The following is a 25022-nucleotide window of genomic DNA, read 5'->3' on the forward strand; positions in this document are numbered from 1 at the left end:
ATTTATTTTTTATAATTTCATAATTAATAAACATACTTTCTTTTAAACTGCCAAAATACGGGTATTCTATGTCAAACGGTGTTGTTATATTTCAGTCTTCTGTGATGTATATAAAGTGTAATATTGAGATGCAAATTCAAAATTTAATACATTTCAACTCTATATCTGACATGGTACAGGCATCTTCTTTTTTTTAAGCCCATAACCATGTGTGTGAGGTGGATACTTTTGTTTCAAAGTAGATTTGTTTAAGACTACCAAGAAACACTCTGTGTGACCCTGATTTAGCCCACTGCAGTAAAAGGTTAAGGCAGGACAATAAGCTGAATGTTTTCTCGCTCCACGAGCACTCTTGTGGCTTCACCTTTCTGTCGGTCGCTGACCTCAAAGATGAAGCTTGAGTCAAGTGTGCTTTCCTGTCTGTGTGGAAACCTTTTAACCTGTGTTATGGGGCTTTACCTGTTATTATGTATCTCCTGTTCAGAGTCTATAGGTTTTTATTGGGTTGTGTACACTATGTTTACTGTACACAGCATCCTCACTATCAACATTCTGAGATGTGCTGGTTTGCTGAGGTGTAATACAGTGAACCCAAACCAGTAGATGTAACATCTACATTACTACATTATATAAGTGTGCCTGTACTGTATGTGCCTGACTCTGGACACTACTTGCAATTCCAGCTATGTGTGTGCCAAAGGTTCACCAGAGGAGAAGCTTTGACTCCCATATGTGTTTGATTACAACCAGATGCTTAGTGTTTTCTGTATGACCTCTGTGCAGGATCTTCTATTGGTTGATACCTCAAACACAGATACAGTACTGTGTCATTCAGCTGTCTGTATACTATCACAGATATGCACTGAAAGCTCACAGTTAGATTCTCTCTTCTTCTCCACAGACTAGGGAGAGATTGCACTTCTCACTTGTTGCTGTTGTCAATCACAGGATGTATAATACCATAGGCAGTAGAGGTCGACCGATAATGATTTTTCAACGCCGATACCGATTATTGGAGGACCAAAAATTCCGATACCGATTAATCGGCCGATTTTTATTTATTTATTTGTAATAATGACAATTACAACAATACTGAATGAACACTTATTTTAACTTAATATAATACATCAATAAAATCAATTTAGCCTCAAATAAATAATGAAACATTATTTATAATGAAACACAATTTGGTTTAAATAATGCAAAAACAAAGTGTTGGAGAAGAAAGTAAAAGTGCATTATGTGCCATGTAAGAAAGCTAACGTTTAAGTTCCTTGCTCAGAACATGAGAACATATGAAAGCTGGTGGTTCCTTTTAACATGAGTCTTCAATATTCCCAGGTAAGAAGTTTTAGGTTGTAGTTATTATAGGAATTATAGGACTATCTCTCTATACGATTTGTATTTCATATACCTTTGACTATTGGATGTTCTTATAGGCACTTTAGTATTGCCAGTGTAACGGTATAGCTTCCGTCCCTCTCCTCGCTCCTACCTGGGCTCGAACCAGGAACACATCGACAACAGCCACCCTCGAAGCAGCGTTACCCATGCAGAGGAAGGGAAACAACTACTCCAAGTCTCAGAGCGAGTGACGTTTGAAACGCTATTAGCGCACACCCCGCTAACTAGCTAGCCATTTCACATCGGTTACACCAGCCTGATCTTGGGAGTTGATAGGCTTGAAGTCATAAACAGCGCAATGCTTGAAGCACAGCGAAGAGCTGCTGGCAAAACGAAAGTGCTGTTTTGAATGAATGCTTACGATCCTGCTGCTGCCTACCACCGCTCAGGCAGACTGCTCTATCAAATCATAGACTTGATTATAACATAATAACACATAGAAATACGAGCCTTAGGTCATTAATATGGTCGAATCCGGAAACTATCACGTTTATTCTTTCAGTGAAATACGGAACCGTTACGTATTTTATCTAACGGGTGGCATCCATAAGTCTAAATATTCCTGTTACATTGCACAACCTTCAATGTTATGTCATAATTACGTAAAATTCTGGCCAGGCGGCCCAAACTGTTGCATATACCCTGACTCTGCGTGCAATGAACGGAAGAGAAGTGACACAATTTCACCTGGTTAATATTGCCTGCTAACCTGGATTTCTTTTAGCTAAATATGCAGGTTTAAAAATATGTACCTGTGTGTTGATTTTAAGAAAGGCATTGATGTTTATGGTTAGTTACAGTCGTGCAACGATTGTGTTTTTTTCCGCAAATGCGCTTTTGTTAAATCATCCCCCGTTTGGCAAAGTTGGCTGTCTTTGTTAGGAAGAAATAGTATTCACAGTTCGCAACGAGCCAGGCGGCCCAGACTGCTGCATATACCCTGACTCTGTTGCAGAGGTGACACATTTTCCCTAGTTAAAAGAAATTCATGTTAGCAGGCAATATTAACAAAATATGCAAGTTCAAAAATATATACTTGTGTATTGATTTTAAGAAAGGCATTGATGTTTATGGTTAGGTACAAGTTGGAGCAACGACCGTCCTTTTTCGCGAATGCGCACCGCATCGATTATATGCAACGCAGGACAGGCTAGATAAACTAGTAATATCATCCACCATGTGTAGTTAACTAGTGATTATGATTGATTGATTGATTGTTTTTTATAAGATAAGTTTAATGCTAGCTAGCAACTTACCTTGGCTTCTTACTGCATTCGCGTAACAGGCAGGCTCCTCGTGGAGTGCAATGTAAAGCAGGTGGTTAGAGCGTTGGACTAGTTAACCGTAAGGTTGCAAGATTGAATCCCCAATCTGACAAGGTAAAAATCTGTCGTTCTGCCCCTGAACAAGGCAGTTAACCCACCATTCCTAGGCCTTCATTGAAAATAAGAATGTGTTCTTAATTGACTTGCCTGGTTAAAAAATATTTATATATATATTTTTTTAAATCGGCAAATCGGTGGCCAAAAATACCGATTAACGATTGTTATGAAAACTTGAAATCGGCCCTAATTAATCGGCCATTCCGATTAATCGGTCGACCTCTAATAGGCAGCACTGTCACAAAGAGAGAGAAAAAAGCGAAAGAGACGAGAGAAGAGAAAAGAGAGGTAATGGAGGTTAGAGGAAGGTCCTGTCTGTGACTGTGTTCATTAAGAGATGAGAGAGCAGAGGGTCAGTAAACAAGGTGCATGAAACAGTTCTGTTTTTATTACTTGTGGAAAAAATAGATTTGGAGGAAACTCTGGTTGTTTGCGCATGTTGTGAGTGATTTATGCTCCCTCGATGTATGAGGGATAAAGTGGCACTAGCCCTCTCACTTACGCTCCTTGGCTCCCAGGCTGCACAGCAACCTGCCCAGGGCCTGCACACACACCTCATTATCACATCACGCCTGTTATCATTGGACAAAATGACTCTCGCCGACTGTCAACCAGAAAATGGGCCCCTAAAATTGAGCGCCCTTAGTCTGCATCACAGCTCTGGACTGTGTGCTTGTGTGTGTGTGCATGTGTGTGTGTGTGTGTGTGTGTGTGTGTGTATTTGCGTGTGTGTGTATGAGGTACTGTGCCATTAGATTAGCTTATAGCAGGAGTTTCCTTCACATTTCAATGGGGTCATCATGGGGGTTATTGATATGTGATGCGTAGGGGGAGTCTAGTGCAGTCTCAGCCATAGTAAGACACTACATGGCCTCCCAGTGATCCTGTTTCAGGTTTAGAAGTGACCCCTGTCAGACTCTCTCTAAGGTTTTGACATTCACAGAGAGTGACTCCTCCTCGGGCGGATGTCGGATTTCTTCTCCTCTGCTTTGGGAGAAGCACATCCTTGACCTCCGGCGGGACTATTTCTAGGCCAGATTATCGACGTGTCAATGTTTATATCTCAGATTACACACACTCTGTCATTATAGAGGAGTGGGTTTGTAATTACGAGGTACATTTTTTCAGAAGGGCTGTCTGTGACACATTCGTATGCTATACTGTACAGACAGACAATCACACTTGCATGTACGCATGCACGCATGCACAAACACACATAAACAAACACACACACAAACACACAGTACACACACAGTACACACAGTAACCCCCCCCCGCTATCTCGCCAACCACATAAACACATTGAGATACATTTTTCCAGCCAGGTGCCCCATTTTGCTGCGTGTGCCTGTCCATTTGGCCGGTTCTTCCATCAAACTCCAATAGGACAGATAGTATTATTTTCTCCAAGTTGGCGAGGGGTGGCGTGGTGCCAGCCAGGACGGCGTGCCAAGCTAGGCCCTCACAGCTTGCTGAACACAGGAGAGGAGCCTAGCCCTGGCAGTGTGGCTCACCGAGCGATCTCCCTTATCCTGCCAAATCTGCTTCTGTGGGTATTGAACACAGCCTTTGTGAGATGTTCATTTTCAGCCTTGTTCTTCATAGACACCCACACTGGAGCATAATTTGACGACTCTGTTATTGAGTTGCGTTCAAAAGCAAAATCAATGTCTCTTGTAGGGACTTCAGGGTTTTCAGCCATAACTTCCCTAATGTGGATCAATGACCCCATTGTTTATTGTATTTAAATAAAACCCAAACCACAGAAGGGAAAAGACAGACTGTACACATGACAACAATATTCCACCCAAGCCAGACTGTTTTTCCTGTCTGAGAAAATGTATCCTCGGTGTCATTGGTGTGTCTTCACATCTGTTTAAAGATCCCTCTCCCCGGTGCAGTGGGGAAGCCTTTTTACTGCTCATCGATAGATTGAACAAACGTCCTATTTGACAAGGCTGTCTGCTGCCTCGCTCCCCCAGCCCTCTGATAGACAACATAAATGCGTTTTATTCCATCAAATGAAATTGAGAAGATGTCAGATACTGGCTATGCTGCGGTGATTGACCCTGACACAATTTCTCCCCCCTTCTTCTCTCGCTCTTTGTCTTTCTTTCTTTCTTTCTTTCTTTCTTTCTTTCTTTCTTTCTTTCTTTCTTTCTTTCTTTCTTTCTTTCTTTCTTTCTTTCTTTCTTTCTTTCTTTCTTTCTTTCTTTCTTTCTTTCTTTCTTTCTTTCTTTCTTTTCTTTCTTTCTTTCTTTCTCTGTTGCTCTCTCTTAATCACTCTCATTTTCTCTCTCTCTCACACCTGCTTATTCATTGTCATACTATACAGTATATACATTTGTACAACAGCTCTGGTGAAATTAAAATGTGAATAATGTGAATAGAATAATAGTAGTAGCAGTGGATTTATTCACATTTTACAAGGCAGTATAATCAGAACCCAGGAAGGAAGGCCATAGAGCTCTAGGGTTATATTTAACATTATGTAGCAGCCCATTATTCACTTCACATTGTATACAACTTCATTTGATGTGAAGAGCTACAAACAGGGCATCAGACAAGACCTCAGTTGTCTCAGATTACAAGCATATAATCAAATTAGGGTCTTGTAAAAAAATGTGTCATGTCATTCAATTCTAATAATCAAACGTTTCCAATACTGTTTAGAGAGCATAGTCATTGAGGTGAACATGTTCAATTATAGCGGGACCAATCCTTGGGTATTATATCCTGGTTAGGTCATATTGAGGCTACTCATCTCCTTCATTACAGTAATCCACCACTCAATTACAATTCAACCAACTTTATTGATACTAATTCATTTTTACGATAATACAAAAATAATTACAGTATTCAGATACAATAATTCGAAGCTCTCTGTCTCTTTCTCTATGTGTTCCAATTCAATTCAATGAATATTATTGATACTAATTATGATAACACAAAATAATGACAGTATACAGAAATAATAATAACACACTCTTCCTCTTTTTCTTCTCCAGGCAGAGCTGACGGGCATCAAATGGCGGTGCTACAGCTTCCGCGGCGGTGGCGAGTACGGACCGGTGATCTCAGCGCCGGCACAGGATGACCCGGTACTGCGCAGCTTCATACGCTGTGTGCAGGCCAACCTGCTGTGTGTGTGGCGCCGCAAAGTCAAGCCTGACGCCAAGGAGCTGTGGATCTTCTGGTGGGGCGACGAGCCCAACCTCTCCGACGTCATCCATCACGAGCTGGAAGGTGAGCACGCCGCTGTTGATCGCTGTTGCGCAGTCATACGCTCATCTTCTCCCCCTTTCTTCTGACCTCCCTTGCTCTCCTCTTTCTATCCCCCCATCCCTCCAGTAGGCTACCACCACCCTCTGGGTTTGTTGCATGTGGACCTTGAGAGTGACAGTTGAATAGGCATTTAATTAAAAGTGCTCATGCTGTGCTGTGGGGTCAGTGACTTGGGGGAAAAGGGGCTTTATGTTTAGTGATGTGTAGCGTTGTGTGGTCCGTGTTTTACTGTCTTGTGTTGTGTGGCATTGTGCTGGCTCAGGAAAGTCTCTGTAATGAAGCACACAGTAAGACTCCCTACGTGCAATTTTTCTTGCTGTTGTTTAGATCGTGTGTGTGTGTGTGTGTGTGTGTGTGTGTGTGTGTGTGTGTGTGTGTGTGTGTGTGTGTGTGTGTGTGTGTGTGTGTGTGTGTGTGTGTGTGCGTGCGTGCATTACTGAGAGATATCTCACCTGAAAGAGTGCCACTGTCAGCACTATCTCCTCTATTTATAGAAACATTTGCAATATCTGGCTGCACGCTTGCAGCAGGGAACTAGCTTATTGACTAAGCCAGGGGAAGAGAGAGATAAGAGGGGGAACGAGAGGAAGAAGTGAAAGATTGGTTTATGGAAAGGTTTTCGGTAGTAAAGCAGACAGAGGGAGAAGGGATGAGAGAGGGGGAATGAGTAAAGCAGAGAGTGGGAGAAGGGATGAGAGAGGGGGAATGAGTAAAGCAGAGAGTGGGAGAAGGGATGAGAGAGGGGGAATGAGTAAAGCAGAGAGTGGGAGAAGGGATGAGAGAGGGGGAATGAGTAAAGCAGAGAGAGGGAGAAGGGATAAGAGAGGAGGAAAAAAACTAGTAGAAAGGAGAAGGGGTGATCTAGTGGAGAGATAGAGATGAGAAGGCAGGAGCAGCGAGAGCAATCTTCCTGCTTTCTCGTCTTCATTTGTTAATGGAAGGTGACACTAATGAGTGGGAATGCTTCTGCATGGGTCAGCGTGGCTGGATCTTGTGTGTGTGTCTTCCCGTCTGTGGTCGGAGACCTACTGTTCATATTGAATGCACAGATGTGTAACCACTACTGTTTCAATTGTTGTTGTGGGCTGTAGGAAGTGTGAGTCTATTTGAGTCCCAGAGATATTGAATGCTTCAGTAGATCCAAACTTCAGAAATGTGTCCGTCTTTGAAATGTAGTGAAATGCATTAATATGTGCAAAATTACAACTATTGATATTTATGAGCATCTGGATTATTAGTAACAATTGTGACCCTCTTGACATGCCAAATTAAACAAAGGGTTTGTTGTTGTAGGAGGATTATTTATGAAAATCAAAAGCAACAGAGAGAGAAACATTCACACTGTATCTCTCTCCTGACCCGGAGTTACATAAAACAGCTGAGAGGAGGAGGAGGGAGGCAGCATGGGGCTGGTCCACTAATCTAATCTCCCCAGGCTTGTCATTCCTCGCCACTGGGCCACACTTATCGATTCTCGTCATTGTCCAAAAAAGTGTATGCAGGAGAAAACACTGTGGTGCTGCTGCTGATTGCATAACCTCTGCAAGATTTCACTGCTGCTGATGTTTCTCTACCGCTGCAGAGGTAGTCCGCCAGCGTATGCACTCAGCAGGAGAAGCCTGGATCGTCTGTGTTCACTCTGCAAAACAACATCGGATATGAAGAGTCTGACTAAGGCTGAAGCTGTCATATGGTCGAGATGGTATTCTACACAAAAGAAGCCCACTGTACTTTCCCACTTTCTCACGTTGTCCCTCCAGAGCACATGAGCCAAATATTAAACACTATTTCAGGTTTAAATTCTTAAATTCCTGTAGTTTCTTCACCTCTGTTGTACAGTTGGCACAGCACATGCTCTCAAAGTGAACAGCCTAAGAGGCCAAAGTCACACCTTCTTTAAATTATTTTTGATTGGCTGTTGGTCTGAGCAGGAATTAGCAGGCTGGTGTGTATGTGTGTGTGTTTTATGGCAGAGAACAGGGAGGGAAGGCAGGGCTTCCTGCTTATCAGATAAAGCGTGGGAGAAAAAAAGCAGTTTTTTTCCCCCAGAGTGTAGGACTGCTATACTGTGGCCTCCATTACCAAGACATCCAGTCCCCTCCCTCACTCGGTCACTCACAAACCAAACATGCTTAACCCCCCTCACCCTTCCATTCCTTAGAATCCGCTCTGAACTCACCAAGAGCACGAGGGTTTCTAGACCCTGGGTGCCCCACCATACCCTGTCCCCTCCTCTAACCTCCTCTTTTCCCCCTTCAATTATTCCTGCATTTTCCCCTGGCATGTCTCCACACAGGGACCTCTGTGCAGCTGGCCGGGAGGCACAGGGAGCCAAAGGTCGAGGGAGCTGAATAGAGCACAGGACAAAGACCTGGTTACATTGTAATGGGCTGGCTGGGAGACCTCTGTCTCTGGGAGGGAGAGCACCTCAGAACAGGAACACAGAGACCAGAGATAATGCTTTAAAGGGGAAAAAACCTGACTAACTGACTCGTGTTTTGATGTGGTGTAGCTAAATTTGAGGAGATACGGTGTACCTAAGGATGATGTCATGAAATAAGGTCTAATTCCTTGGCTGCCTGTTATACAGAATATTTTTTACAGTACAATATTATGAAATAATTATATGCAATATTAATTACAGTGATACCATTGCATATGTTCGAGTTTTAATTTTAAATGTGGTATCACATTTAATGAAAATGGCATTATTTCATAGCTTGTGTTTACAGTATGGAGTGTATGGTTTTCAGTAAATATCTAAGTGAAAAAAGAGCTACAGTAATATAATTTCTCTGTTTAATCTGGATTATGCAATCTGCCAGAAGGATTGTCCTCTGACCTAGCCCATGGTCACTGTGTGGTGTGCTGTGAGCTGCCCTTTCCCCCTGAGCACTAAAAACTGATACATACATACTCCTTGTGAGCCAGATGTACTAAGCTTTTACATCACTGGAAAGTTACTGCAAAGGTACCTGAAAAAAATACACTTTCGTGCTTTAGCTCTGATATTCAATTGAGCTGTGTAATCTTTGCTGTGGCAGAACATCTCAATAAATCTGGTACCTCAGACAATAGTCCACACATGCTCCATCTGTGTTCAGGTATCAGTGTCTCAGGCTCTCTCTCAGCCCGGCTCTGTATGCCATTGTCATTGGCTCAATGTCGAACCAGTGGAGTGTTTAAACATCATGCCCAATGCATGTGGCTCTGCGATTAGCTTCCCCAGGGTCCTAAGACCTGGTGGAATTGCCCTATATTTTCACTATCTCAGTAGTACTGCTTTATGAAAATCTCTTATTTCTTTAGTTCTGAGATGACTCTTTTTGGAAGGGTGGTAATCTGATCTAGTTCTGGCCGTTTGCTGTGGAGGAGAAGTTATTTATCAGTATGTGCTGTGCCTGTGCCCTACAGTGTGGGCTGTGTCATGCATGTGCAGTAAGCAGCCTGAGAGGCTGTGACGTGCTGTACTGTAAGATGAGTCAATCTGTGTCCACGGATAACCGGTCAAGACCTCATGGCAATCTGACTATTTTAACCTATGGAGGTACTGTAATGATTACATTTGACTGTGTGGTTATTAGATGGGACTATTGATGTTAGTGTTGTCATGACTACCATAACCCAGTTTGCCCCAGAGTCATGTACAGTATATAGAGAGTTGGGCCAATGCGGATTCTAACTGAACATTCTGAGAGTGCCACTTTTTCCTCCATAGCCGTTGCTAAGCGATAATTGACACTTCCACCTTGTGCTGTTTATTTCTGATAGTTTTCAAAGCCTGTGAAGATGTCCAGTGAAAGCAGATATGCAATGTGTTGACACCACAACACAGTGCCGACTTGGAAACACATTATTCGTAATGCTAATAAATAAAAACATTTGTTCAATTCACATACCCTTTTGCTTGTTTACAGCGGGTCATTTCAAAGGGAATTGTCGGAGGTGTTGTCTTATTGTTGCATCCAATGATGTGCATAAATCCTCAATGGCTGATGCTATTTAATGGCTAATGAAGCCACCGGCCGCCATATTGCTACTCCTCAGAAGGAGCAGTCCTCCATAGGAATTAATGGAATTCTACAGTATTTCAATAAAATGTTTCAAGGACAAAATTACATGTATTTATGCATTTTTTTGATATAGTGCGGACAGTATCATTAGTACTCTCTAAAAAAAGTTTATGTTCAATTCACATAATATAATTTAAAAGTATGCATTAAGGTGTCTAATAGAATATACTAGTTATTTATAAAGCTTCTAAAATCAAATATATTTTTTTACAATGGAGGAGTACCAGAATGGCTGCACGGTGGCTTCAAAACAGTGCCCCGTCTGTCATCTAGGGCTAATACATGTCATTGGTTACCAACATTTAGAGAAAAAAGGTGTTAACATGGCATCCGTTCTAAAACCTGGCCGAGCTCTCTTAAAATTACTCGGGTTTGCCTTATCTGTGACCTAGAACAACTAGGCTCTGCTTTGCCATACCTTGGACTCACATTGTGTATCTGATCCCCTTCACTGGTCCAGGGTCAGATTGGTTGTTTAGCTCATAATGTTTGACAATGTGCTGGTGAGCTACTACAGTGAGGGAAAAAAGTATTTGATCCCCTGCCGATTTTGTACGTTTGCCCACTGACAAAGAAATGATCAGTCTATAATTTTAATGGTAGGTTTATTTGAACAGTGGGGGACAGAATAACAACCAAAAAATCCAGAAAAACGCATGTGAATAATGTTATAAAATGATTTGCATTTTAATGAGGGAAATAAGTATTTGACCCCCTCTCAATCAGAAAGATTTCTGGCTCCCAGGTGTCTTTTATACAGGTAACGAGCTGAGATTAAGAGCACACTCTTAAAGGGAGTGCTCCTAATCTCAGTTTGTTACCTGTATAAAAGACACCTGTCCACAGAAGCAATCAAGCAATCAGATTCCAAAATCTCCACCATGGCCAAGACCAAAGAGCTCTCCAAGGATGTCAGGGACATAATTGTAGACCTACACAAGGCTGGAACGGGCTACAAGACCATCACCAGGCAGCTTGGTGAGAAGGTGACAACAGCTGGTGCGATTATTCGCAAATGGAAGAAACACAAAGAACTGTCAATCTCCCTTGGCCTGGGGCTCCATGCAAGATCTCACCTTGTGGAGTTGCAATGACCATGAGAATGGTGAGGAATCATCCCAGAACTACACGGGAGGATCTTGTCAATGATCTCAAGGCAGCTGGGACCATAGTCACCAAGAAAACAATTGGTAACACTACGCCGTGAAGGACTGAAATCCTGCAGCGACCGCAAGGTCCCCCTGCTCAAGAAAGCACATATACATGCCCGTCTGAAGTTTGCCAATGAACATCTGAATGATTCAGAGGACACCTGGGTGAAAGTGTTGTGGTCAGATGATTTGATTTGATTTGAGATGAGACCAAAATGGAGCTCTTTGGCATCAACTCAACTCGCCGTGTTTGGAGGAGGAGGAATGCTGCCTATGACCCCAAGAACACCATCCCCACCGTCAAACATGGAGGTGGAAACATTATGCTTTGGGGGTGTTTTTCTGCTAAGGGGACAGGACAACTTCACCGCATCAAAGGGACAATGGATGGGGCCATATACCGTCAAATCTTGGGTGAGAACCTCCTTCCCTCAGCCAGGGCATTGAAAATGGGTCGTGGATGGGTATTCCAGCATGACAATGACCCAAAACACACGGCCAAGGCAACAAAGGAGTGGCTCAAGAAGAAGCACTAAGGTCCTGGAGTGGCCTAGCCAGTCTCCAGACCTTAATCCCATAGAAAATCTGTGGAGGGAGCTGAAGGTTCGAGTTGTCAAACGTCAGCCTCGGAACCTTAATGACTTGGAGAAGATCTGCAAAGAGGAGTGGGACAAAATCCCTCCTGAGATGTGTGCAAACCTGGTGGCCAACTACAAGAAACGTCTGACCTCTGTGATTGCCAGCAAGGGTTTTGCCACCAAGTACAAAGTCATGTTTTGCAGAGGGGTCAAATACTTATTTCCCTCATTAAAATGCAAATCAATTTATAACATTTTTGACGTGCGTTTTTCTGGATTTTTTGTTGTTGTTATTCTGTCTCTCACTGTTCAAATAAACCTACCATTAAAACTATAAACTGATCATTTCTTTGTCAGTGGGCAAACGTACAAAATCAGCAGGGAATCAAATACTTTTTTCCCTCACTGTATGTACATCCACGAAGAAGAAACCATATAAATTTAATGTGAAAAACGGCAACTCTTTTCCTCCTGTGCGTTTGTTGGTGGTAGTCGAGCGAGCAAGCATTGTAGTAGTTTTCCGTCATGTGTAGCTAGTGTAGTAATACCCACTTAGTGAAGTAATACCCACAAGGTCGGGGTTACAACTCATTTGTGGCCCAAATACGAGAAGCAAGCTTCGAAGTCGGAACAGTTTGTCTGGTTGAAGCGAGTGGATTGGAGTATGGGAACCATGCACATTTCTACTATATGCGGTGCTCATTTCACCCCAGAGGACTTTGATGGCATAGGATAACCAATGAATGGCAGGATTCAGAATGAGACTGACTGAAACCAGGTGAGCTTGAATGTGAAAGCTGCAACCTCTATTTCCTACCGACCTACCAGTATGTTGCGAACAGTGGCGGTCACTGCCGTTTAAGATGAGGAAGGACGTTTTTTTTCATGAGTATGATCTTATTTCTATTACAGCATATTGGATGACTGTCATTCATATTCCATTCACCCAGTTCAATGTAACATTGATAGGTTTAGGCTACTACATGATACTCAAATTGTCCCTATACCCATCATGAGGTCTCTACAACCTAGCCTATGAATTTAAGTTTACAACGTAGGTGCACACAGGTCGAGAGAAAATTTGAGGTGACATTCAATATCGCCTTGCACACTCTTGCCTGCATCTAGCTGATATAGGGTGTATTCATTAGTCCAACAGTTGCAAACGAGAGTTTCTATTGGACAAATTCAGGTACAGTGCATTCAGAAAGTATTCAGCAATCTACACACAATATCCCATAATAACAAGAAACAGAAATACCTTATTTAAATAACTATTCAGACCCTTTGCTAGGAGACTCGAAACTGAGCTCAGGTGCATCCTGTTTCCATTGATCATCCTTGAGATGTTTCTACAACTTGTTTAGAGTCCACCTGTGGTAAATTCAATTGATTGGACATGATTTGGAAAGGCACATTTTTACATTTACATTTTAGTCATTTAGCAGACACTCTTATCCAGAGTGACTTACAGTAGTGAATGCATACATTTCATGCATCCTTTTCTCTTTTTTTTTTGTACTGGCCCCCCCGTGGGAATCGAACCCACAACCCTGGCATTGCACACACCATGCTGGCGTTGCAAACACCATGCACTACCAACTGAGCCACAGGCAAACACCTGTCTATTTAAGGTCTCACAGTTGACAGTGCATGTAAGTGTAAAAACCAAGCCATGTGGTCGAAGGAATTGTCCGTAGAGCTCCAAGACAGGATTGTGTCGAGGTACAGATTTGGCGTGGGGTACCAAAACCTTTCTGCAGCACTGAAGGTCCCCAAGAACACAGTGGCCTCCATCATTCTTAAATGTGGGTGACAAAGAACCCAATGGTCACTCTGACAGAGCTCTAGAGTTCCTCTGTGGAGATGGGAGAACCTTCCAACCATCTCTGCAGCACTCCCCCAATCAGGCCTTTATGGTAGAGTGGCCAGACTAAAGTCACTCCTCAGGTAAAAGGCACATGACAGCCTGCTTGTAGTTTGCCAAAAGGCACCTAAAGACTCTCAGTTCATGAGAAACAAGATTGGAAGAGTTCCAGTGTTGTGTTGGATAGTCCTAGCTAGTTAGTTGACATAGCATCCTGCTGTTTGAGCAGGGTGTTTGATTAGGCTAAACTAGCTAGCTGCATTTGAGGTGAAACAAAGTGAGAAAAAAAATTCTCTCTCTCTTTTTTGCTTCTCCTTCATTTTGGAAGAAATTAATTTCTTAAAACTGTTCAACTATTGTCTTTCTCTCTCTTTGAGTCAACGACTCACCACATTTTATGCACTGCAGTGCTAGCTAGATAGCTGTAGCTTATGCTTTTAGTACTAGATTCATTCTCTGATCATTTGACTGGGTGGTCAACATGTCAGTTCATGCTGCAAGAGCTCAGATAGGTTGGAGGACGTCCTCCGGAAGTTGTCATAATTACTGTTTAAGTCTATGGAAGGGGGTGAGAACCATGGGTCTCCTAGGTTTTGTATTGAAGTCATTGTACCCAGAGGAGGACGGAAGCTAGCTGTCCTCCGGCTACACCATGGTGCTACCCTACAGAGTGCTGTTGAGGCTACTGTAGACCTTCATTGCAAAATAGTGTATTTTAAATAAATAGTTTAGTGACGTAATTATATTTAGTATAGTTTAACTAAAAAGGATAATTTCAAATGTTTTACATTAAAGAAAATGAAATTCACTGAGGATGGTCCTCCCCTTCCTCCTCTGAGGAGCCTCCACTGATTGCGAGTGTAAGCTGTCATGGAAATTGTTCCAGGAGGAAAGGGGACAGTGCGAGTCATAGGATGCAGATGGCGTTATGTATTTCCAAAACTTTAGTTTAGCAGGCTAACAACCTTGCAAGCTTATTTGTAACATTAAATTCATAAAGCATTTACTTGTAGTTTGGCTGAAAATTTTATTAAAACCAGTAGTAGTGAGTGCAAATGAGTTATACATTTGAAGTTATTTCTGTTGGAGTTGCCATTTTAGGGAATAAGCTGGCTTGCTGGGTCCTCCATATTATGTTACACCCCGCAAATGTTTTTTTTCCAGCATGACTTCTGCATTCTGATCAGTTTTATGTGATAACTTGAAAATAAAAAAGTAAGGTGTAAATTTGCATTGGGATTTTTGATGCGTATTATATTGCAAATCCATATGATACATGTGGTTACGGTTATGCTACCTACCCTGTAAGTCATTTAGCAGATGCTCTTATACAGAGCGACTTACAGTTAGTGCATTCATCTTAAAATAGCTAGGTGCGAGAAGGGGTGCTGTGGGATTATTTAAGATACTCTTTGGAAAGGTAGGGTTTCAGATGTTTTCGGAAGATGGGCTGGGACTTTAATGTCTTAGCTTCAGTAGCAAGCTGGTTCCATCATTGGGGTGTCAGGACAGAGAAGAGCTTTGACTGGGCTAAGCGGGAGCTGCCCTCCCATAGGGGTGGGAGAACCAAGAGACCAGAGGTGGCAGAACGGGGTACTCGGGTTGGGTGTAGGTTTTGAGCATAGCCTGAAGGTAGGGCAGGGCAGTTCCTCTTGCTTCTCCATATGCAAGTACCATGGTCTTGTAGTGGATGCAAGCTTCGACTGAAAGCCAGTTGAGTGTGCGGAGGAGCGGGTGACATAGGAGAACTTGGGAAGATTGAACACCAGGCGGGTTGCGGCATTACAGATACGTTTCTGTGTGAGCTGCAACGCTTTGTGAGTGAGGTAGGGTCGTATTCTACAGATATTGTAGAGCATGAATCTGCAGGAGGGAGTCACTGTTTGCAGAGAATGACAGGGTTTTGTCCAGGGTCGTGCCAAGGTTCTTTGCACTCAGTGAGGGGGACACCGTGGAGTTTTCAACTGTGATGGAGAGGTTTTGTAGCTCTTGTAGCTGGCAGGCCTTTCCCGGGAGGAAGAGCAGCACTGTCTTGTCGAGGTTGAGCTTGAGGTGGTGGGCCGAGATCCAAGTTGAGATATCTGCCAGGCACGCAGAGATGCTTGCCCGCCCCCTGGGTGCCAGAGGAGTAGTTGAGTGTCATCCGCATAGCAATGATAGGAAAGACCATGTCAGGATATGATGGAGCGGAGTGATTAGGTGTATAGAGAGGAGAGGGCCTAGAACTGAGCCCTGTGGGACAGCAGTAGTGAGAGTACATGGTGCAGACACAGATCCTCTCCACCGTCACCTGGTAGGAGCGGCCTGCCAGGTAGGATGCAATCCAAGAGTGTGCAAAGCCTGAGATGCCGAACCCTGAGAGGAGGATCTGATGGTTCATGGTGTCGAAGGCAGCAGATAGATCTAGATCTAGAACAGAGGAGAGAAAGTCCGCGTTGGCAGTGTGGAGAGCCTCCGTGACAGAGAGGGAAGCAGTCTCGGTTGACTGACCCGTCTTGAAGCCTGACTTATTAGGGTCAAGAAGATCATTCTGAGAGAGATGAGAGAGTTGATCAGAGACTGCAAGCTCAAGTGTTTTGGAAAGAAAATAAATACAGGATATCTGTTGTTTTTGATGTGAGAGTGGTTGAGTGTTGGTTTCTTGAGGAGGGGAGCGACTCTAGACATTTTGAAGTCAGAGGGGACGCAGCCAGTGGTCAGGGATGAGTTGATGAGGGAAGTGAGGAATTGGATAAGGACTCCAGAGATGGTCTGGAGAAGGAGGGAGGGGATGGGGTTGAGTGGGCAGGCTGTCGGGCAGCCGGACCTCACTAGTTGCAGGATTTCATCAAGGGAGATGGGAGAAAAGGGTCAAAGCGTACGGTAGTTCTGTGGGAGTGGGACCAGTGGACTCAATAGGCTGAGTGAATGAGGAGCTGATGCCTTCAACCTTCTTTTCGAAGTGGTTGACAAAGTCGTCTGCAGAGAGGGAGGAGGGAGGGGAGGACGATTAAGGTGGGAGGAGAAGGTGGAAAAGAGTTTCCTAGCAGAGGCTTGAAATTTAGAGTGAAAGACAGTGGCTTATACAGAGGAAGATAAGGTGGAGAGGAGGAAGTGACAGGATGATAGGTTCACCCACACCACGTCTCACAAAGACACGGCGGTTGGAAACAAAAATCTCAAATTTGGACTCCAGACCAAAGGACACATTTCCACCGGTCTAATGTCCATTGTTCGTGTTTCTTGGCCCAAGCAAGTCTCTTCTTCTTATTGGTGTCCTTTAGTAGGGGTTTCGTTGCAGCAAGTCGACCATGAAGGCCTGATTCACACAATCTCCTTTGAACAGTTGATGTTGAGATGTGTCTGTTACTTGAACTCCGTGAAGCATTTATTTGGGCTGCAATTTCTGAGGCTGGTAACTCTAATGAACTTATCCTCTGCAGCAGAGGTAACTCTGGGTCTTCCATTCCTGTGGCGGTCCTCATGAGTGCCAGTTTCATCGTAGCACTTGATGGTTTTGCGATTACACTTGAAGAAACCTTCAAAGTTCTTGAAATGTTATGTATTGATTGACCTTCATGTCTCTGGGATATGTGGGACGCTAGCGTCCCACCTCGACAACAGTCTGTGAAATTGCAGGGCGCCAAATTCAAAACAACTGAAATCTCATAATTAAAATTCCTCAAACATACAAGTATTTTACACCATTTTAAAGATAATCTTCTTGTTAATCCAGCCACAGTGTCTGATTTCAAAAAGGCTTTACGGCTAAAGCATACCATACGATTATGTTAGGTCAGCGCCTTGTCACAAAAAAACATACAGCCATTTTCCAGCCAAAGAGAGGAGTCACAAAAAGCAGAAATAGAGATAAAATTAATCACTAACCTTTGATGATCTTCATCAGATGGCACTCATAGGACCTCATGTTACACAATACATGTATGTTTTGTTCGATAAAGTTCATATTTATATCCAGAAATCTCAGTTTACATTGGCGCGTTATGTTCAGTAATGTTTTGCCTACACATCCGGTGATTTTGCAGAGAGCCACATCAATTTAAAGAAATACTCATCATTAACTTTGATGAAAGATACAAGTGTTATGCATAGAATTATAGATAAACTTCTCCCTAATGCAACCGCTGTGTCAGATTTCAAAAAAGCTTCACGGTGAAAACACACCATGCGATAATCTGAGTACAGCGCTCAGCCACCAAAACAAGCCATACAGATACCCGCCATGTTGTAGAGTCAACAAAAGTAAGAAATAGTGTTATAAATATTCACTTACCTTTGATGATCTTCATCGGAATGCACTCCCAGGAATCCCAGTTCCACAATAAATGTTTGTTTTGTTCGATAAAGTTAATCTTTATGTCCAAATACCTCCTTTTTGTTCACGCGTTTAGTTCACTATTCCAAATGCACAAGGCGCAAGTCCAGACGAAAAGTCAAAAAAGTTCCATTACAGTTCGTAAAAACATGTCAAACGATGTATATAATCAATCTTTAGGATGTTTTTATCATAAATCTTCAATAATATTCCAACCGGACAATTCCTTTGTCTTTAGAAACGAAAGGGAACGGAGCTTGCGCTCACAGTCGCGCGCGATCAACAACTAAAGGCTTTCAGCTGAGGCTCTTACTGTGACTGGTCTTATTCGCTCCCCTTTCACAATAGAAGTCTGAAACAACGTTCTAAAGACTGTTGACATCTAGTGGAAGCCTTAGGAAGTGCAATCTGACCAAATTTACACTGTATATTGGATAGGCAATCACTTGAAAAACTACAAACCTCAGATTTCCCACTTCCTGGTTGGATTTGTCTCAGGTTCTTGCCTGCGATATGAGTTCTGTTATACTCACAGATATCATTCAAAGAGTTTTAGAAACTTCAGAGTGTTTTCTATCCAAATCCACTAATAATATGCATATCCTAGCTTCTGGGCCTGAGTAGCAGGCAGTTTACTCTGGGCACGCTTTTCATCCGGACATCAAAATACTGCCCCTTACCCCAAAGAAGTTAAAGTGATGATGGACTGTCGTTTCTTTTTGCATATTTGAGCTGTTCTTGCCATAATATGGACTTGGTCTTTTACCAAATAGGGCTATCTTCTGTATACCCCCCTACCTTGTCAGCGAGAAGCGGAGCGGTCTAAGGCGCTGCATTTCAGTGCTAGAAGCATTACTACAGACACCCTGGATTGAATCCAGGCTGTATCACAATCGGCTGTAATTGGGAGTCCCATAGGCCGGCGCACAATTGGCCCAGCGTCGTCCGGGTTTGGCCGGTGTAGGCTGACATTGTAAATAAGAATTTGTTCTTAACTGACTTGCCTAGTTAAATAAAAACACAACTGATTGGCTCAAATGCCTTAAGATGGAAAAATTTAAATGAACTTTTAAGAAGGCACACCTGTTAATTGAAATGCATTCCAGGTGACTACCTTACGAAGCTGATTGAGAGAATGCAAGAGTGTGCAAAGCTATCATCAAGGCAAAGGGTGGCTATTTGAAGAATTTCAAATATAAAATATACACTGCTCAAAATAAAGGGAACACTTAAACAACACAATGTAACTCCAAGTCAATCACACTTCTGTGAAATCAAACTGTCCACTTAGGAAGCAACACTGATTGACAATACATTTTACATGCTGTTGTACAAATGGAATAGACAACAGGTGGAAATTATAGTCAATTAGCAAGACACCCCCAATAAAGGAGTGGTTCTGCAGGTGGTGACAACAGACCACTTCTTCCTGGCTTCCTGGCTTGATGTTTTGGTCACTTTTGAATGCTGGCGGTGCTTTCACTCTAGTGGTAGCATGAGACGGAGTCTACAACCCACACAAGTGGCTCAGGTAGTGCAGCTCATCCAGGATGGCACATCAATGCGAGCTGTGGCAAGAAGGTTTGCTGTGTCTGTCAGCGTAGTGTCCAGAGCATGGAGGCGCTACCAGGAGACAGGCCAGTACATCAGGAGACGTGGAGGAGGCCGTAGGAGGGCAACAACCCAGCAGCAGGACCGCTACCTCCGCCTTTGTACAAGGAGGAGCAGGAGGAGCACTGCCAGAGCCCTGAAAAAATGACCTCCAGCAGGCCACAAATGTGCATGTGTCTGCTCAAATGGTCAGAAACAGACTCCATGAGGGTGGTATGAGGGCCCGACGTCCACATGTGGGGGTTGTGCTTACAGCCCAACACCGTGCAGGACGTTTGGCATTTGCCAGAGAACACCAAGATTGATGCTCTTCACAGATGAAAGCAGGTTCACACAGAGCACATGTGACAGACGTGACAGAGTCTGGAGACGCCGTGGAGAACGTTATGCTGCCTGCAACATCCTCCAGCATGACCAGTTTGGCGGTGGGTCAGTCATGGTGTGGGGTGGCATTTCTTTGGGGGGCCGCACAGCCCTCCATGTGCTCGCCAGAGGTAGCCTGACTGCCATTAGGTACCGAGATGAGATCCTCAGACCCCTTGTGAAACCATATGCTGGTGCGGTTGGCCCTGGGTTCCTCCTAATGCAAGACAATGCTAGACCTCATGTGGCTGGAGTGTGTCAGCAGTTCCTGCAAGAGGAAGGCATTGATGCTATGGACTGGCCCGCCCGTTCCCCAGACCTGAATCCAATTGAGCACATCTGGGACATCATGTCTCGCTCCATCCACCAACGCCACGTTGCACCACAGACTGTCCAGGAGTTGGCGGATGCTTTAGTCCAGGTCTGGGAGGAGATCCCTCAGGAGACCATCCACCACCTCATCAGGAGCATGCCCAGGCGTTGTAGGGAGGTCATACAGGCAAGTGGAGGCCACACACACTACTGAGCCTCATTTTGACTTATTTTAAGGACATTACATCAAAGTTGGATCAGCCTGTAGTGTGGTTTTCCACTTTAATTTTTATTGTGACTCCAACTCCAGACCTCCATGGGTTGATAAATTGGATTTCCATTGATTCTTTTTGTGTGATTTTGTTGTCAGCACATTCAACTATGTAAAGAAAAAAGTATTTATTTCATTCATTCAGATCTAGGATGTGTTATTTTAGTGTACCCTTTATTTTTTTGAGCCGTGTATTTTGATTTGTTTAACACTTTTTTGGTTATTACATGATTGCATTTGTGTTATTTCATAGTTTTGATGTCTTCACTATTATTCTACAATGTAGAAATTAGTAAAAATAAAGAAAAACCTTTGAATGAGTAGGTGTTCTAAAACTTTAGACCGGTAGTGTATAAGAGAACATGATTGCTCCAGTGGAGCTCACTTCAGACTGGTATTTTATGCATCTATGTTTGACTGTGACCTTTCCAGCTTGCTGTTAAATAATTATTAATTTAAGATTGACTTCATGTGTCCCTGTTGGTAATTTCCCCAACAATGAATTGTCGTGGCGATTCAACACCATGACTTGGAAATTACCTCCAGGGACACGAGAAGTCAATATTAACCTTTTCACATGTAACAACAAACGGGTGTGATCATTCTACAGTGGTTCCTGCATCGTACGCTCAAACCGGTGTGATTAGAATGCTTATATAGAACGTCCAGTTTCAGGTGACGCAACAGTCAGTATTTAAGTTAGCCACACTTTTTTTTCACAGAAACATTTGATAGGAACGCACACATGTCCAAAGTTATTATTCGTAAGGAAATCAACAAGGATGGCAATGCGAGCGCCAGCCAGAAAATGTGCCAGTTCGCGCCAGACAGTGCAAATGTCTGCATACCTGATCTGTGGAAACATTGGTGGAGTGCGTGGGCTCTCCTCGAAGAGAGAAGTTTGTCCGGTTCAGTAATGCCTCAAACATAAATTGTCCGCAACGTTGAAATGGGCTACTTCTATGTGAAGGCGGAACACACCTCAATTCAAACTGTTGTTAGAAAATTAAACTAGTTAGAATATCATTTGAAATTGACAAGTTGAAACATAGCCTATAGATAATTAGCAGGCAGCACGTGTTAACTGTCCTGTTGCGTAACTATCACATTTTGTAAGAGTGAGTGCATTCTGACATCACGTGCATAAAACAACTATTGCTGGGGTGACTTAGAGATATATGGAACTCATGTGTGAAAAAGTTAAATTAATCATCTTTATTATCAGCGCGCTGGAGAGGTTCCAACCAACTCAATGCACCATAGTACACCTGCCGGTCAGGAGCTCCCCCGGGGCAGTCCCGTTAGTTCTCTTATATACCGCTTACACAGACAAGTTATATTTGCATGATTTAGCTTATTCATTATTCATAATTATTTCATCATTAACGTTTGGTTCATGCATGTGACCAACCAATACCTCACAAGGCTTCTTCTCTCTAAGCTGAGACCTTGAAACTGAGATATCCCTTTCGTTCTCAAAACAAGGTTCTGGGCGTACTGCCAAATTGCAGACACTAATAGGGAGGATTCCTCCCAAGCACAATCTATCAGTCACTTGCATGAACCCAATCGATTTGGTTATTAGAAAAGCACAAACATAACATTTCAAATCACAAAGGGTTGTAGCCAAGGGGTGTGGAGCGTCTGTAAAGCCTACAGGGAGTGAACAGGTATAGAAAACACACACACTATCAAGGCGAGACCCCTGGTCGTGGACAGGCAAAAAGGTCAAAACCAGATCAGAGTCCAGGAGGTACAGAGTGGCAGACAGGCTCGTGGTCAAGGCAGGCAGAATGGTCAGGCAGGCGGGTACAAAGTCCAGAAACAGGCAAGGGTCAAAACAGGGAGGATTAGAAAAAGGAGAATGCAAAAATCAGGAGAATGGGAAAAACCACTGGTTGACTTGGAAACATACAAGACAAACTGGCACAGAGAGACAGGAAACACAGGGATAAATACACTGGGGAAAATAAGCGACACCTGGAGGGGTTGGAGACAATCACAAGGACAGGTGAAACAGATCAGGGCGTGACACACACATCGTTGACAAAGCTACAAAATAGCAAAATGAGATCATCTGAAAACAACTAGGTAAGATACTCAAGTGATAGAATGGTGTGGAGCCTTCCACTCTTTCCTTCCTCTAATAACTCAGCAGAACAACTTGGCAGAACCGTCTTTGTTTCGGCGACGAGACCACCACTGATACGACCGGCGCTTACAGCTGCCACTGAAAAAACGGGACTGAAGTACTAAGACTAATTGCTAATTGCCTAGCAGAGGTGAATAGCACACCTCCCAGTACTAATTGCTGATTGCCAAGGAGAGGAGAACCCATTCCACTCATGATGGGTTGCACTGTGTTGGAGGTTCTGGCAGACTGCTGAAGGACACTATGACCTGATGGTTGACTTTGAGCACCAGTCAGTGCTGCTCCTGCACCTGAACAGCATGTGGCCAAGGTGAACGGAGAGGGGGAGAGGAACGCAATGAATCACCTCATCATGTCAGGATCAGGAGCCACATCAGCGTATTCAAGTGTTATGATTCTGGAAAGAAAATCTCATCACATCATTTCATTTTATGTGGTTATTGATTAGGCCAGTGTTACTTTAACCAAATTCTTATGCTCAAATGAAAGTTAATTGTAAATAGACTGTAGTAGACACTACACTTTTCATTATCTGACTGAAACACTCATTCCAGGCTAATCCGGTGTATTTTTATTCCACCACCAATTTTCACTGGAAATGAGAGCAAATTGATAAAGCAGCAAATGGAAAGTAGGTCATGAAAGGAGTTAATAAAGAGAGATTGTTATCAGTAGGATGGGATGGGGTAATAAAGATCTCAACACAACAAGTGGATCAGACTGACAATGTTGAGAAAATAATCTGTGTTAATTAAATCTCTTATAAAGAGAGAGAAGGAATGAACAGAACTGATGTGACTGGAGGCTTGTCATTCACAACAACAGCATGGAAACCTGTGCAAGATAGCAGACAGAAACGTTTCCTCTGTCAGAGCAGAGCGCTTAGGGGCTATGGCCCTCGGGAGAAAGCTGCCTGCCATGCTTTGTGAAGCCATAAGGGATGTGTGTGTGTGTGTCTGTAATTGGCAGGAGTTTCTGTGCTGCCAGAGGTTGTAAGGTTCCCAGGTAATTGTTCACTGAAATTAACAATGCCAAATTTCTGTGTGTACTTGAGCGCTGGAGGAAGCCTCACCTCTGCCTCCACCTGTACTGTCTTACTGTGATCACATAATCTCTTGTGTGTAGTCTGTACTGTACCAAGGTCCTTCCCACCACCTGCTCCACTAGCCAGAATGGCATCAGTGCATATGATTATTTTGGCTATATTTGTTTGTGCTGGCCAGGATTCTATTAGTAGTTAAAAAAAATAATTCTGCCGTCCTGGAATATGTCTCCCTTGAAAATCCTTAGAAAAATTGTTATTTTATCTCAATTGGGATCATCTGTATTTATAAGGGACAAATAAATAAAAGATAAGGTTTCTGTTATTTTTCATTGTTTAAATATTCACTTAAATCTACCCAGCTAGTGTCTCTGATAAAAGTGTTAAGATGGTATAAATATTAGATTTACATAATATACAGTATGGAGGGGTCACAACATTGTTGCATGTTGGAATGTACAGATAGGCGTTGCATTGGTGTCTACACTCTTAGAAAAAAGGCTCCCAAAAGGTTCTTCGGCTGTCTCCATAGGAGAACCCTTTTTGGTTCCAGGTAGAACTCTTTTGGCTTCCATGTAGAACCTTTTAGGGAAAGGGTTCTACATGGAACCCAATAGTGTCTTACCTGGAACCAAAAAGGCTTATTCAAAGGGTTCTCCTATGGGGACACCCAAGAACCCTTTTAGGGTCAAGATAGCACCTTTTTTTCTAAGAGTGTACAGATGTAGGATCTTAATTAGATTACTCATTTGTTGCTGAGAATTTTCCAGCACAGCAGGCTTCTAAAGTTTGTAATGTACACTTTAAAATGTCAGAACGCCCTAAGGAAAAATGTATCAACCCTTACAAAAAATGCCCATTAATTATAATCACATAATAATTCACATTTCCTGTTCCTACTGGATTAAGTTCCCACATTAGCTAACTGTCTCAAATTAAGATCCTACATCTGTATGGACAGAAGGTACATCCCCCAGAGCGTCCCTTATTATTCTCTCTCCATACCTTACTGTTCTGTCCTCCTTTCTCTCCCTCTGTCCTGCTGTCTGAGACATTGCCATTGTTTCAGTGATCTCACTGCCATACATCATGTGCTAAATATAGCTCCCTGAGCGAAAGAAAGAGAGAGCCAATGAATGGAGGGAGGAAGTAAAACACTGGGCTCTTCCCTTTTGACAGTTTTTCTCTCTTTCTTCCCCTCAATGTGTTCTTTTGT

General features: G+C 43.1%; 1 protein-coding gene across 1 annotated transcript in view; it reads left to right on the forward strand.

Annotated features, from left to right (window-relative positions):
- Positions 1-25022, forward strand: part of LOC106563289 (mediator of RNA polymerase II transcription subunit 13-like) — a 128816-nt gene that overhangs the window by 10977 nt on the left and 92817 nt on the right. The window contains 1 exon segment of the mRNA XM_014128759.2: positions 5795-6032. Within this exon segment, the coding sequence (XP_013984234.2) occupies positions 5795-6032 (238 nt within the window).

Source organism: Salmo salar, chromosome ssa11 (genome assembly GCF_905237065.1).
Source record: "Salmo salar chromosome ssa11, Ssal_v3.1, whole genome shotgun sequence".
NCBI classification, from domain to species: domain Eukaryota; kingdom Metazoa; phylum Chordata; class Actinopteri; order Salmoniformes; family Salmonidae; genus Salmo; species Salmo salar.